The sequence below is a fragment of the Myotis myotis genome, unplaced genomic scaffold (assembly GCF_014108235.1).
Source record: "Myotis myotis isolate mMyoMyo1 unplaced genomic scaffold, mMyoMyo1.p scaffold_m19_p_3, whole genome shotgun sequence".
In the NCBI taxonomy this organism is placed as follows: domain Eukaryota; kingdom Metazoa; phylum Chordata; class Mammalia; order Chiroptera; family Vespertilionidae; genus Myotis; species Myotis myotis.
The window spans coordinates 56,575,696-56,590,406 of NW_023416335.1; the positions used below are offsets into that span (position 1 = coordinate 56,575,696).

At 43.1% G+C, this 14,711-nt stretch overlaps 1 protein-coding gene across 7 annotated transcripts in view; it reads left to right on the forward strand.

The window, feature by feature from the left end:
* Positions 1-307: 307 nt before the first annotated feature.
* The window catches only part of KCTD12 (potassium channel tetramerization domain containing 12), a 39,289-nt gene continuing 24,885 nt past the window's right edge, over positions 308-14,711 (forward strand). For 2 of the 7 annotated variants that reach the window (XM_036297397.1, XM_036297398.1), the window contains exon 1: positions 308-1,533. In XM_036297397.1, coding sequence (XP_036153290.1) covers positions 581-1,533 — 953 coding nt within the window. In that variant the 5' untranslated portion in view covers positions 308-580. Of the gene's footprint in view, positions 6,555-13,707; positions 13,830-14,711 lie in introns of those variants that run through there. The other 5 variants (XR_004965792.1, XM_036297401.1, XR_004965793.1 and 2 more) reach the window with 4 other exon arrangements.

Consider the following 14,711-nt stretch of genomic DNA (forward strand, 5'->3'; position numbering starts at 1 on the left):
CGGGAAGGGGGTGTGGGGACCACCCCTCCGAAGCAGGCTCCCCTTCTGCAGGGGCCTGCACCAGCTGTGTCTGCTCACTTGGGTCAAGAAAGAAAGTTGGGCGGGAGTGGGAAGGGGCTGGAGCGCGGGGCGGGGAGGAGAGAAAACCGGTACTCGGCCCGCCCCCACGAGCTCGCGAGTCTGGGTGGAGCCAGCGGCCGGGCGCGGCTTCAGCGTTTAAAATGCAAATCGATTCCCCTCTCCCCCGCCCCCCTCCCGCCCCGGGGAGCGAGGCTCCGCCGCTCCGCAGCCGCCCCCGCCTCCTGCGCGCCGCGGCGCCCCGAGCGGGCGGCTCTACTTAAGCGGCGCGCGGGGCGCGACCTGGCACTCGCCTGGAGCGCGCGGGCGAGGCGGGCGGAGCGCACCGGAGCGCACCGGAGCTCCCCGGGCTCACAGCGGCGCGCTCGCACCGCTCGGCTCCCGGCTCCGGGCTGCGGAAGTGGCCAGGGCGCCGGGCTGAGCGAACGTCCCGGAAAGGCGGCTGCAGCTCCCGTGCGCGGCCCCGCTCCCTGCACTACCCCAGCCCGGCCAGCTCTTCGCCATGGCTCTGGCGAACAGCACCCGCGGATTACCCAACGGGGGCGGCGGGGGCGGCAGCGGCTCCTCATCCTCCTCGGCAGAGCCGCCGCTGTTCCCCGATATCCTGGAGCTGAACGTGGGGGGCCAGGTCTATGTGACTCGGCGCTGCACGGTGGTGTCGGTGCCGGACTCGCTGCTCTGGCGCATGTTCACGCAGCAGCAGCCGCAGGAGCTGGCCCGGGACAGCAAAGGCCGCTTCTTTCTGGACCGAGACGGCTTCCTCTTCCGCTACATCCTGGATTACCTGCGGGACTTGCAGCTCGTGCTGCCCGACTACTTCCCCGAGCGCAGCCGGCTGCAGCGCGAGGCCGAGTACTTCGAGCTGCCCGAGCTCGTGCGCCGCCTCGGGGCGCCCCAGCAGCCCGGCCCGGGGCCCCCGCCGCACCCGAGGCGCGGGGTGCCCAAGGAGGGCTCGCTGGGAGACGAGCTGCTGTCGCTGGGCTACGCGGAGCCCGAGCAGCCGGAGGGCGCCTCGGCCGGGGTGCCGTCGCCCACGCTGGAGCCGGCTAGCCGCAGCCCGTCCGGGGGAGCGGCGGGCCCGCTGCTCACGCCGTCCCAGTCGCTGGACGGGAGCCGGCGCTCGGGCTACATCACCATCGGCTACCGCGGCTCCTACACGATTGGGCGGGACGCGCAGGCGGACGCCAAGTTCCGGCGAGTGGCGCGCATCACCGTGTGCGGCAAGACCTCGCTGGCCAAGGAGGTGTTCGGGGACACCCTGAACGAGAGCCGGGACCCTGACCGGCCCCCCGAGCGCTACACCTCGCGCTATTACCTCAAGTTCAACTTCCTGGAGCAGGCTTTCGACAAGCTGTCCGAGTCGGGCTTCCACATGGTGGCGTGCAGTTCCACGGGCACCTGCGCCTTCGCCAGCGCAGACCAGAGCGAGGACAAGATCTGGACCAGCTACACCGAGTACGTCTTCTGCAGGGAGTGAGCTCCCCAGGCCCCCTCCCGACTCCAGCGCACCCATTCCCCCCTCCTTCCCGCCCGGCAGAGGATTCTAGACTCCCCTTCCACCCCACGCCCTCCTGTTCCCCCTGTTCCCCACCTCCAGTAGCTGGGCCAGTCCTCCTCGTCTCCCACTTGAGAACCTGGAGTCGCAAACCCTTTCGGCTTTTTCGTCTTCTTTGGACCCCACTTAACCGAGAGAGCCCAGATATACTCCCCCCCGCCCTTGCTTCCTCTGCCCCCTGCCTCAGACCACCCCTCCCCCAGTTTTGTCCTTCAGTCTGGATCTAGTGGGGTAGTGGGGTCCAGAGTCACCAAGTACCTGGGAATGATGGAATTGTTCAGAACTTGACTGGACCCTGTCCAGCGTGTAGAAGATTTCTTGAAATCTTCTCAAGCCCTTATGACTCATTCCAGGTTTAGGAGATGAGAATCGATAACACTGGGGACAGTGTTTTTCGCCCTCTTCAAAGGTAGAGTTTTAGAAGGCTGGATGAAAGACTGGACCTGGAATGAGGATCCCCTGAAGGCAGTTCAGTGACTGTAAATGAATAAAGTTTCGAAAAGTTACAGGTAGATGTAGGAGAAGAATCTAGTGCTGGCACAGTGAAGGATCATATCTTCTCCACGCAGAAATAAAGGCCTTCGCCTGTGGCCTAAACTTGTTACTCGGAGAACGTGACTTCCAGCCTGAGGAGGCACCCTTTTTCCTCCGCTCACTGCAGGAAGCCCGTGGTTGGACGGGTGGACATGGCAGCAGTTCTTGGCAAGAGGGAGAAAGAGTCCTGCAGCTGACAGGGGCAGGACAGGCCAAGTCACCAAGCTCTTCGGGGGAGTCACCCCGGCAGTACTCAGTGGAGCTGGGTAGTAATGCACGTCCTGGGGATTAGGAAAGCCCAAGTATTCTTGCAGTGAATGGCAGTAGCTCTTAAGACTTGGGGGGTGGGGTGGGGAGGGAGGAAGGAGAGAAGGAGGGATGGGAAGGGAGGAACAGACATACTCATTTATTATTTGGAAGTTGGAAGTTTGTACCATCCGTTTGAGTACATGCACATTAAGAAAAAAAAGTACACAAAAACACACAAAGCATTTTATAAAGATGAATAACATCTACTCTTCACTGGCAGTTGATTGAACTGTTTTGAGTCCTAAACTTAGAAGTTGCTAATACTTATATAACCTAACCAAAGAGTTACCCAGTAGGGTTTACGTTATTGAACTTTATTTTCTGGTTGATAATACATCCTGAATTTTAAAAAAAAAATCTTATTTACTTGAGCAAACAAAATGTGTTTGATTTTGATTACTTAGACTTAAGATCTCTTATTAAAAACCCTTACTTTTCCCAAGCCCAGTCAACGCTGACTTCTGGGCAAACCTGAAAATTAGAAAATGCCACTTCTTGTATGTGGATTATTTGAAGTGAAGGTGGAATCTTTGTGAGTGACAGAGCTGCAGAGAAATAGAAACACCAAGGGCTGCCCATCTGTAGAGAGCTGTAAAAGGGGATGTTTTAAAATGAAGACAAGCAGTGAAAAGTGAGCTGAGCCATAAAATGGTGTTTTGGGTAAATGCAACAGAAACAGAAGGAGACCTGGTTGCCTTACACCTTTTCTCTAACATGGAATAAATTCCCACTGCATATCCCGTCTATACCATACGTGAAAGGAAGTGAATCCTTATCTTCCATGCTGTGAGGCTCCTTTGAGTATTCTGTGATGACTGAGAAGCCTTTCTTTTTTCAGTTATTTCAACATTTTTCTCTGGAGTATGTTTTTTAAGATTTTGTAAGAGTCTCTTTTCACTGTTCAAATTAGTGCTATTTTTCCTTCTTTTTAAAAATAAATCTTGTACTGTATCTTACTAGGTCCATAACAGATGTTAAGAATTGGAACTGTTTTATTCTTAGACTCATGTGATCCAATATGTATATACCATATGTAAACATTTTACACAAATCATTTAGTTTTTTAATTCATTCACTAATGCTGTAATATTTCCTGTATTTGCCCCCAGTAACTTGCATCAGATGGTGTTTATACTAAGCAACAGGTTTTGATGAGTTTCTTATGTCCTTATCAATGAAGAAATTGGGTTAGGAAAAAATTCATAATTATGAAACTGAGTTTGCTCCATATTGTTTTGCTTGGATATTAGTTGTATACTAATATGTCGATTAGCTGTTTACTTAAATCAAGGTACCTGTATTTTTAATCCATTGATTCTTTTTTTTTTTTTAGTTGCGATAGAGAAAGTTTTGAGGTCTTTTATTGTGGTTGCATTTTTAGAAAGGTAAAGTTGGCTTTATATACAGAGACAGTAATCCTAAGGGAAGTGGAAGCAGACAGCCAGGAAGCCGTGTTTGCTTCCCTGTTGAGTGTGATCTCAGACTAGGTAATGCATCAGAACTTATCTCTGTTTCAAGCCTGAAATGATTTAGGAATGTTGCTCTCTGGCCAAATATGAGTGTCACAGAGACTTCTCTGCCCATATGGTATTCTGTTAGATTACTCAACAAAAATCACATAATTGAGAACATCTTAGAGGGCCAGATAAAACCACCGACATATGGCAAGACTCTGAGGTTCTGATTTTTCCTTGTTAAATCTGTACAACTCCAGGAGTGATGGGAAACCGCTGAAGTTTTGTCTCTGCCACGTAAGTCATAAGTTTTATCTTGTAAAACTTTGAGTTGTACTATTCCATACCAATTTTACTGTGCCCCCAACCTTGCTGCCCTGTAATGCTCCCCTCCCCCATTTCATTATCTGAAAGACTGGGAATGTAATGGTTAGAAATAGTAAAGTGACTTCTTTTTCAAGGAATGACTGTCCCCTCTAAAGTTGGGAGTGGATACCAGAGAGCATTCTACTTTTAGCCCAAAGTAAAGGCTGGGTAAGAAACTCATTTTACATTCGGTAGAGAGTATAACAGGTAAGGATGACTTGACAGGGGCACTTTTGGGCTCTTCCCTCCATGTGCTTTGGGGCAGAGAAGGACTACAAAGTGGCTGCAGTGTTTGTTGGTTGTCACCTGTGAGCTTAGATGGAATATTGAGATTTGAATAAACCCTGTGAAGACACCACTCAAATAACCTGGGAGAATGTCATAAATTATTCAGGTAATTATGACTGCATTATCCTGATTCACTGTACATGCATTTACATATGTAATGGCTTTAATTACCATTTGACTCATAAATACAACTGAGTGACATTAGATTTTAATAAATTAAATTTTTTTTAATTTTTTAAAAAAGAAAACATGTTGACAGTGGTGGTTAAAAAACCAGGTACCATGTTTAATGCTTTTGCACCTAGTGTTTAACAAGTTGTCTGTTTTTTAATACATGTAGAATATGAACCAATTCACTCTAATTTTTCAAATTATATGTTGTGGAAAATATTCCTTGAAGATGTGAGACTTAATTTTTTTTTTTTTTATTTCCTCTTCAGTACTGTTTTTGTTCTTGTGTTTGTATTTGGCTTTTTGTATTGATCACAAAGTGATAATTTACAATACAAGCCAAAATTGTCTTCTCTTTCAATCCAGAACCATATATATGGGGCCTATTGCTTCTCTGAGGAAATGCCTACTCTGAATTCTCAGACAAAATAGGCAACTGGCCATGCTCATAACATATTCCAATTTTTATTGGAATTTTCTATGGAATGTTATTATTGTATTGAAGCCATGTAAGGTGAAGCTTTGATAACTTCTTACTTTTTAAATTATGGTAAATTTCAACCTAAGATTCAAACATTTTTGTATTCCACATGAAAAATGCTAAATTATACTGCAGCATTTAGAAAGTGTTGACTGGAGGGGTTGAATTCCTTAAGAATTTCTTTTGCAGTTTAAATCATAAATACTTTCCTCAGTTGACTTAAATTTCTAAAATAGTAAACTGACTATTTGTATTATAAACCTACCAAAGTAAACCCTTTGGAATTCTCTCTCTTTTTTTTTCTTACTGTAAGTCATTTAAAAACTCAATTAGTTTTCTTAGATGACTAATCTGTCTCTTAAGAAATAAATAAAATACTCTTGTGTTTCCACTGGCTATACTACCTGAAATAGGGTTTCCTAGAGCCAGAAACAAGTTATGTTGAAGTTAATTTTACTTTGTCACAAGTTTAGATAATAAAAATCTAAGAGTATTAAAGTTTGAAGATTGAGATTTTTCTACTGGGGCCCTTGAAACTTGGAAGAAATTCAACCAGAATATCTACGTTACAGTATCATTTTGTGTGGTAGGAAGATGGACTCTAGTTGACTAAGAATTCTTGTTACCTTATACATTTTGTGATTCCCCCCCCCCAAGCCAAGTTTTTAATTTTACATGTATTTTGACGTGTGTAAACATTAATTGTAATGTAAACTATTATACAACTGTCTTTGTGACTTTATAGGCAGGCAGATTTTGCTATTACTATTGAAAATAACTGATGACAATTCATTTATGACCACACAAGCAGCATTAGTGACATTTAATGATAAAAGGTTAAAACATTCATCATGGATGTTAATTTTGAAGATGTAAATTATGTATTATTTCCAGGCATCTGAAAAACTTTATCTACTAAACAATGTAAGATTCCCACAGAGCTATCTGGAATTATTAAATTGTTAAAAATGTTGTCTTATATATCATAGAGCCGTTTTCTCAAAAGAGAAGGGGAAAGGGAAAAAATTGATTATACGATTACTAGGCTTTTCTAACAAAATGGAAAGCCAAGAAAAATATCCCTCTATGTTTTTAGAAAGGCACTGATGAAGTCGCTGTAGACATGCCCAAAGTTTAAGTGAGGATTTATTCAACTATCTAAATGCTCTAGAGATTTTTGTTCTCCCTGTTCACAACCAGTTGTATAACAGAAATACTCAATACTGTTTTCCTCCCAGTGTGTGAGTAATGAATCATTGATTATGTGACTTGTTATATATTCTATTAAACACTAAAGAATAAAACATTCACTCCTTTATTTCTTTTGGCTCCTGGGTATGGATTGGCTTACACACTGGTCTGATTTCATTTAAAGGGTTTTCTGAATACTGGAAATGCTTCCCAAATTGTTGTGGGGCTAATGATTAACGTTTTCCATCCGAAGAACTCTTCACTGTGTAATTGGCCAGCTGGGCCAGTAGTCAACAAGCTGTTTCCTCAGAGTTTATTGTCAAGAACACCTGTTGTCAAGGTGGTTTGGTACTCAATGTGGAGGGGAAGTTTTTCACAAACATTTTCCCTGACCTCAATCTTTGCAACATATGCAAATTATTCTGGACGTGGGGAATGTAGGTAGATATGACCTCTTAAAAGTTTGTAGGGAAAAGGAAATAGAAACTGTGAGATAGGTCTTAATAAAAAGTACAATTCATGAAGGTAAAAGTCTAAAGAATGTTGGGGGAGGTTCTGCATTTTGGATATAGGGGTGCATTCTTGAATCACCTCCACTCATTAATGTCCCTCCTCTTGCAAGAAAGCACAGTGCTTCCCAGACTGAGAAACCTCTGAAGCTGGAACCAGGCCACACCAGCCTGGGTCTGCTGGGTCCTGGCCCAGGAAGCTGTGAGTCGGGCAGGGAGAGTGAGCCAGGCTTTGCCGTTCCTGTTTGCTTTTGCCTGTACTTCCTCTAGATAGCTTTTGTTTTAAAAGTGTGCATGTGTATGAGTATAAATAAACACACATACACAAGTTAATTTGTGAAAAATTTAAGCAATACAAGGCTAATAAAAAGTAAATCTTCCTCCTTCAATAATCCTTTGTTTTTTTCCCCAGGGGTAACCAGGGGTAGCCAGTCAGCCAGAGGTATATCATTTCTTGATAGGTGTTCAAGTTTCCAGGTATTTTGGTTCCCCAGAGCGTACTGTATTGAATATCTCTTTACATATATGCTAGTATGTCTCAGGCTTTCTTTTTGGATGAAGTTGGTCTAAGAGAGAAATCACCTGGAGGTACTTGTTTCTTTAGGGGCTATGGAAACTAGGATTCACTTGCAGTTCTCAAGGGAATGGGGAGGATGGTGCTATGAAATAACCCTAGAATCATTTTAGGTATACAAGTATGAAGTTTTATATAAATTTAATATTGAGGAAAAGTCCACCTCCCTTTTTTCTATTTCTGAAATTCCTCCTCCTTCCATTTCTATTCTAGTTTTTTAAAAAATAATTATGGCCAACACTTGTTTTTTAGGAATCTACACTAATAAAAGGGTAATATGCTAATTAGACCAGGAGACCTTCTGGACGTCCTTCCGGACAAAGCCATGGTGGCGGGGCGGAGGCAGAGGTGGTTAGGGGCCATCAGGCCAGGAGGGGAGGGCAGTTGAGGGTGGGCAGGCCAGTGTGGCGGGGGGGGGGGCATTTGGGGGTAAGCAGGCCAGCAAGGGGGACAGTGGGGGCGAGAGGCCAGCAGGCAGAGTGGTTAGGGGCGATCAGGCAGGCAGGCAGGCAGGCAGGTTAGCGGTTAGGAGCCAGTGGTCCCGGATTGCAAGGAGGATGTCCGAATGCTGGTTTAGGCCTGTGGGATCAGGCCTAAACCAGCATTCGGACATCCTACGAGGGGCACCAGATTAGAGAGTGTGCAGTCTGGGCTGAGGGACACCCCAACCCCCACCCCCCGTGCATGAATTTCGTGCACCAGGTATCCCAGTCCAGGGTTCCAGTGCCAGGAAGAGAAGTCACCATAACTTCTGGCTGTAAAAACCAGCTGGTATTGAGACTGAGTGAGACAAAGGGCTGCTGGAGTCCCAGGCAGTTCCTCTTAAAGGGCCCACATATGGACTTACTCAGACTTACACCCTCTGAGTTCCAGTGCTGGGCAGCAGCTTGAAAGAGTTTGGTAACATACAGGGCATAATTGAATTGTCTGGCATAAGGTGAGAACTGGAGGGGAAGCTTTCTCCCAGGTGGAAGTTCTGGAAGAGGCCATTGTTTTCTTTCTGAGTCCTCCTCCACAGAGGTGGCAGGTGCCAAATCTGAGTCTCCATAAACATAGCTTACCCTGTTCACCCTGTCCTGGTGATTTCCTGAGAACTGCCCCAGTAACTTGTGGGCCCACCTAATCTATTTCCAGTGGTATTTCCATGTGAATGGACTGTCTTGGCTTATGCTTCAGACTTTCCTAAAATCTCTCAAACAAGTAGAATCTTGCCCTGTACCTCTCACCAAGTGGCCCCAGGCCCAGCACTAGTAGCAGCCAGCCTTAGTTAGCAGCCTGGCCTCTCCTGGACACCTCTAAGCCCAGCACAAGTAGCAGCCATCTGCAGATAGCTTTATTTCAGATCGTCCTGGGCAGATAATAGGCCATGGCTGACCTTGGCTTGTACCTCTCAGGCAGCCCAGAGCTAGCACACCTGGTGGATAGCTTCAGACCACATCAAAACACCACCCAGCCACCTCTATAAGCGACAGACTCAAGGGCTGGACTCAGTGGGCAGCAGAACCTCTCTGAATTAAGTCCTGCTCTGTGGGGTGGGCTCCTATAAAGCTGATTCTCCACTGTGGTTGCAGCCAGTCCTTGTAGCCAATGGACCTTGGAGTACATCACTCCCATTGATGTGCCAACAGTAATCAATGCCCAACTACAACAGAAGGGTGTACACAGACCATGTAGAGGGAGGTGCACCTGGAGACTCCAGCTTGGGTGAACAGGGAGGTTGTGTCCCTGGCCCCTACACCTACTACATAAGCCTGGGAGACATAGCATCTCTACTTAATACATAGAAACAAATACAGGAAAGCTGCCAACATGAGGAGACAAAGAAACATGTCTCAAGTGAAAGAACAGGACAGAACTCCAGAAAAATAACTAAACAAAATGGAGACAAGCAATCAAGTAGATGCAGAGTTCCAAACACTGTGTAAGGATGCTCAATGAACTCAGGGGAAGAGTAGATGAACTTAGAGAAAACTTCAACAGCATAAAAAAAAACCCCATGGATACCATAGAAAAAGCCAGTCAGAAATGAAGGACATAATAACTAATATGAAGAATAATTTACAGGGGATCAACAGTTAAGTGAAGTCAAAAATCAAAATAGTTATCTATAATAATAAAAGCATAATATGCTAATTAGACTGGACATCCTTCCGGATGTCCTTCCAGATGATCTTCTGGACAAAGCCGGGGCTGAGGAAGCCCAGGTCCTGGGTGCCTGCTGGCAGCCGGGAGAAGGAAAGCCTACTCTTGCATGAATTTCATGCATCGGGCCTCTAGTTTGGAATATAAGGAAGCAAAAAACACCCAATCAAAACAGCAAAAAGAAAAAAGAACCCTGGCCCCCCTCCCAAATGAGAATAGTGTAAGGAGCTATGGGACAACTTCAAGTGTACCAACATTTGCATCATAGGGGTGCCAGAAGGAGGAAAAGAGAGCAAGAAATTGAAACCTATTTTAAAAAATAATGACGGAAAACTTCCCTAACCTGTCATGCAGTTTTACCTGAGATTTGTTGTTAAGGGCCGTTAGAATACACTGGGCTTAATTTATGTCAGCTGGGACTCAGGGGGAGGGCAGAGCCACTCCCTGAGGGCGGGACCAGTCAAAGACTGGACGCCACTCAGTCTGACTCTCCCACCCAGTGTTAAGGGGATGGATCTCATGATGTCAAAGGCCCACCCTGATGTGATGTAACTTCCTGTAATTCGAGCATATAATAAATCAGCTTTCGGAGCTGGCTCTCTCTGTGTGTTCTGTCCCTCCAGAGGGCTAGTACCACACCCAGCCCAAGCTTTTAATCTATTTTATGTCTGTCTTTCATTATTCTTTAATCCTGAAAGCACTTCCTACTTGCACGAACCGGTTCAAGTCTCCCCCTCCGTGTGGGACTCAGAGAGGAGACCACAGCCCAAACACGCCTGTCATATTTGTTTGCAATAATATAGAGAACACCTTGTTTCAATGAGGAACTCTTTTCTCCTGTTAATCTTTGGATCTCATCAAGAGACATTTGGAGTCTTTATTGAGACCTAGTCAATTGTAAGTACTTTATAGAGCACTGGTTCTAATGCATCAAGAATCCCGAAATAGCAATGCATTCTTTCAGCTTCCAACAGTCATTAATTGAGCCCCTAATATATTTGAGACATAGCCCTCTCCTTTCAGGTGTTTTCCTTTCCTTAAACAACAGAGAGCAAAATTATGAACTGCCAGTTAAAGGGCCTTTATTTCTGGAACAATCAGATATCACAGAAAACAGTATTGTTGGGCCTTATACATTTTTCATGTTTGGAGTTTTATGACCATTATCTTTCCTCCCGCAATTAATAAAAATACATCTAATAATTACTAAGAACGATTCCCCTCCCCCCATTTTTCAAAGTGAAAAGGGTGAAGCATAATAATGGAAAATTTTAAAATTAGTCTTTGGACTTTTCCTTTATGATAGTGACTGATAATATTTCTTAAGTTATTTATAAATTATTCCTCATTAATTCATTATTATTCTCCATGCTAATACTTTTTGGGTGAGTGAGGAGAAGAATCCAAAGCCTGAGCAAGCTCTCATTTCTGTGTACAGAAGGAAAAGGAAGAAATAACTTTTTGTTCAACCTTTTTCTTTCTTCCTTAGAAAGCATTGACTAAAAATCACAGGGTAGAATGCAGAACCTGAAGGAAATGAAAGTAGGAATTTAGACTCCTGGGTGACTTGGGTTGTTTGCTTCTACTTTATGGCGTGGTCTTAGTTTTAGTCTTCATTCATTTTTGACATCTATTTGCACATTCATAGGCAGGGAAAAGTGCCTGTTTATATTTGCCTTAAAGCTCAACACAGTACCTAGCAAATAATAGATCATTAATAAAAACTTGTCGAATGAATGAATGCTCATGTTAATTTATTCTTTTTTTTTTTATGTATTAGGAAGAAAAAAGAACTAACTTAAAATTTGCTCTTTTTTGTTGTTGTTGTTTGGTAACACTACCAAGAATCAATACTTCTTCTTTATACATAAACTAGAGGCCCGATGCATGAAATTTGTACAAGAGTAGGCCTTCCTTCCCCCAGCTGCTGGCACCGGTTTCCTTCTAGCTCCCGAGACCCGGGCTTCCCTCCAGCCACTGGCAGGCACCAGGGATCTGGGCTTCTCTCCAGCTGCCGGCAGGCACCAGGGACCTGGGCTTCCCTCGCAGCCCTGGCTTCATCCGGAAGGTCGTCTGGTCTGATTAGCATATTATGCTTTTATTATTATAGATATATTTCTTGGAGGAATTGTGACTACAGTTTTATAAATAAATACATAAAAACGACTATCCTTTTTTTTGACTTGAAAGTCAAAGAGATTGATATGAGACAAACTGATTTGGGTATTTTTTTTCCGAATAGTTATTAGGTGGTAGCTACTTCAATGCCTGAAATGCTTGACAATGTCTTGATTTTATGATGGAAGTCAAGTTCACTGACAGTCATATTATAGGTTTTTCTCTGGGGCTGTTATTTGTTACAGAGTTTTGAAAATATTAACTGGAAAATTTCAAGAGGTGCCTCTTAAGAGCTGTAGAAAAGAAATTTGATCTCCCTGAAATGCTAGAGTATACTGTTCCAAATGTTCTGCTGGTGAGAGTTGTGGGTTTTTAAAATGATAGTAGCAAGGACTATTAAAAAAAAATAAATGATCTGTGCAATGATGCTCTGACCTTAGACTAGCTGCTATGTTCTTTTTTTTCTCTTCTGCTTAGAACCATATGTTTTCTTATTTATTTATTTATTTATTTATTTATTTATTTATTTATTTATTTATTCTTTATTGTTGAGAGTATTACAGATGTACCCGCCCCCCCATTTTTTCCCCTCATTGTCCTCCACCCCCTGGATCCTGCCATCCCCAGGCCTTCACCACTCTATTGTCTGTGTTCATGGGTATTTATTGACATTTTATTGTTCATATTTCCTCCTCCTCCTCCTCCTCCTCCTCCTCCAGAAGATCCTTCAACATTTCATGTAATATTAGTTTGGTGGTAATGAACTCTTTTAGCTTTTTCTTGTCTATGAAACTCTTTATCTGACCCTCAATTCTAAATGACAGCTTTGCTGGGTAGAGTAATCTTGGTTGTAAGTCCTTGCTATTCACTGCTTTGGATATTTCTTGCAACTCCGTCTGGCCTGCAAAATTTCTGTTGAGAAATCAGCTGATGGATGGGTGCTCCCTTGTAGGTAACTAACCACTTTTCTCTTGCTGCTTTTAAGATCCTGCCTTTGTCTTTAACTTTTGTCATTTTAATGGTGTGGACCTCGTTGAGTTGATCTTGTTTGGTACTCTCCTGGACTTGTCTATTTTTTTCACCAGGTATGGGAAATTTTTTTGTCATTACTTCTTGAAATAGGTTTTCAATTTTTTGCTCCCTCTCTTCTCCTTCTGGCATCCCCATAAAGTGAATGTTGGTACCTTTGAAGTTGTCCCAGAAGCTCCTTACATTATCTTCATATACTTGGATTCTTTTTTTCTTTTTGCTATTCTGATTGGGTCTTTTTTGTTTCCTCACATTCCAAATTACTGATTTGATTCTTGATGACTTCTACTCTACCATTGATTTCAATGGTAGAGTAGAAGATGTAAATTACTCTTCATTTCAGTTAATGTATCCTTCATTTCTGACTGGTCCTTTTTCGGGTCTCACTAATTTCCTTGAAATTCTCACTAAGTTCCTTGAAGGTCTCATTTAGTTCTTTGAGCATCCTTATAACCATTGTTTTGAACTCTGTACCTATTAGTTTGCTTGCTTCCATTACATTTAGTTCTTTTTCTGGAGATTTCTTCTGTTCTTTTATTTGTGACATGTTTCTTTGTCTCTGCATTTTGGCTGCTTCCCTGTGTTTGTTTCAGAACCACGTGTTTTCAAAGTATAAGTTCTCTCCAAGTTTATGTCAGAAACACAGCTGTTAGGTCAAAGTTTTGCCGACTAGATCTGAGAATGTTACTTTTAAAATGTGTGCAAGAAACAGCAGCAATACTATAGGTTGAATGTTTATGTAACACGCGCCCCCCCCCCCCCCAATTCATATGTTGCAATTCTAAGCCCCAATGTGATGGTACTTGGACATGGGGCCTTAGGTCATAAGGGTGGAACCCTTATTAAATGGAATTAGTGCCCTTATAGGAGAGACTCCAGAGAGATCTCTTGTTTCTTATTCCATGTAGATACAGAGAGAAGACATCCATCCATGAATCAGAAAGTGGCCCCTGATCAGATGCTGAATCTGCCAGCTCCTTGATCTTGGACTTTCCAGCTTCCAGAACTGTGTGGAATAACTGTTTGTTATGTAAGCCACTCAGTCTATGGTATTTTTGTTAGAACAGGCCAAAGTGACTATAATAAGGTTTCACAACAGTGAAACTTCATTATATTGTTGTTCTATGTCTTGTCTATAATGTGTAGTTTCCTTCTCCCAGTGTCTTAGAAGAATTCTCAATAAAGTTTTATGTAATTTAATTCTAGATTTTACTCAATGTGAGGAAAGTAAGGGAAATCAATACTTTTGTTTTAGTTTCTGATTCTAACAGATGAAAAGAGTCTTGAGCTCGAAACTTTTGACCTTTGTCTTTAACCCACTCTATTTTATAAACTAAGATGTAACTGATAAATCTATCAGTGACTGCCCAGTTAAAAGGACAATATTAGCTTTCACTTAGCTACAGGAAAGTAACCAGAAATTGTCATTAGCTAAGAAAGAGCAGAGAGAAGGGAGTCACCGTCTCTTTAAAAAAGTTGAGTTAAATTTGCCTCACACTATAGTGAAGAACTATGGGAAACTTACTCTTTAAATGTGACGTGCCATTTCTATATAGGGAAGTTTTATAACTAGGGCTAGAGTACTATAAAAGGAAATTGATCTTGGAGATATGATTATCACCACCATTAACTTCAGTCATTGTCTCTCAGAAAATAAGAGTATCTGTAGTTCCTATAAAAAAACCAAACAATGAAGAAATGTTTTTCTTAATTTCGAACTTTTGTGATTGTTGGATAGTATGCTATATTACAAAGAATTTCCATGGTCTTTATGAAATACATACAGCTAAAATAAACATTATTAATAAAACCAGACTAAGAGATGCTAAAATAAAGTTTATTAATAAAGCCAGGACTAAGTGAAGTTAAAATAAACGTTACTAATAAAGCTTTAAGAAACTCCTATCTTCTT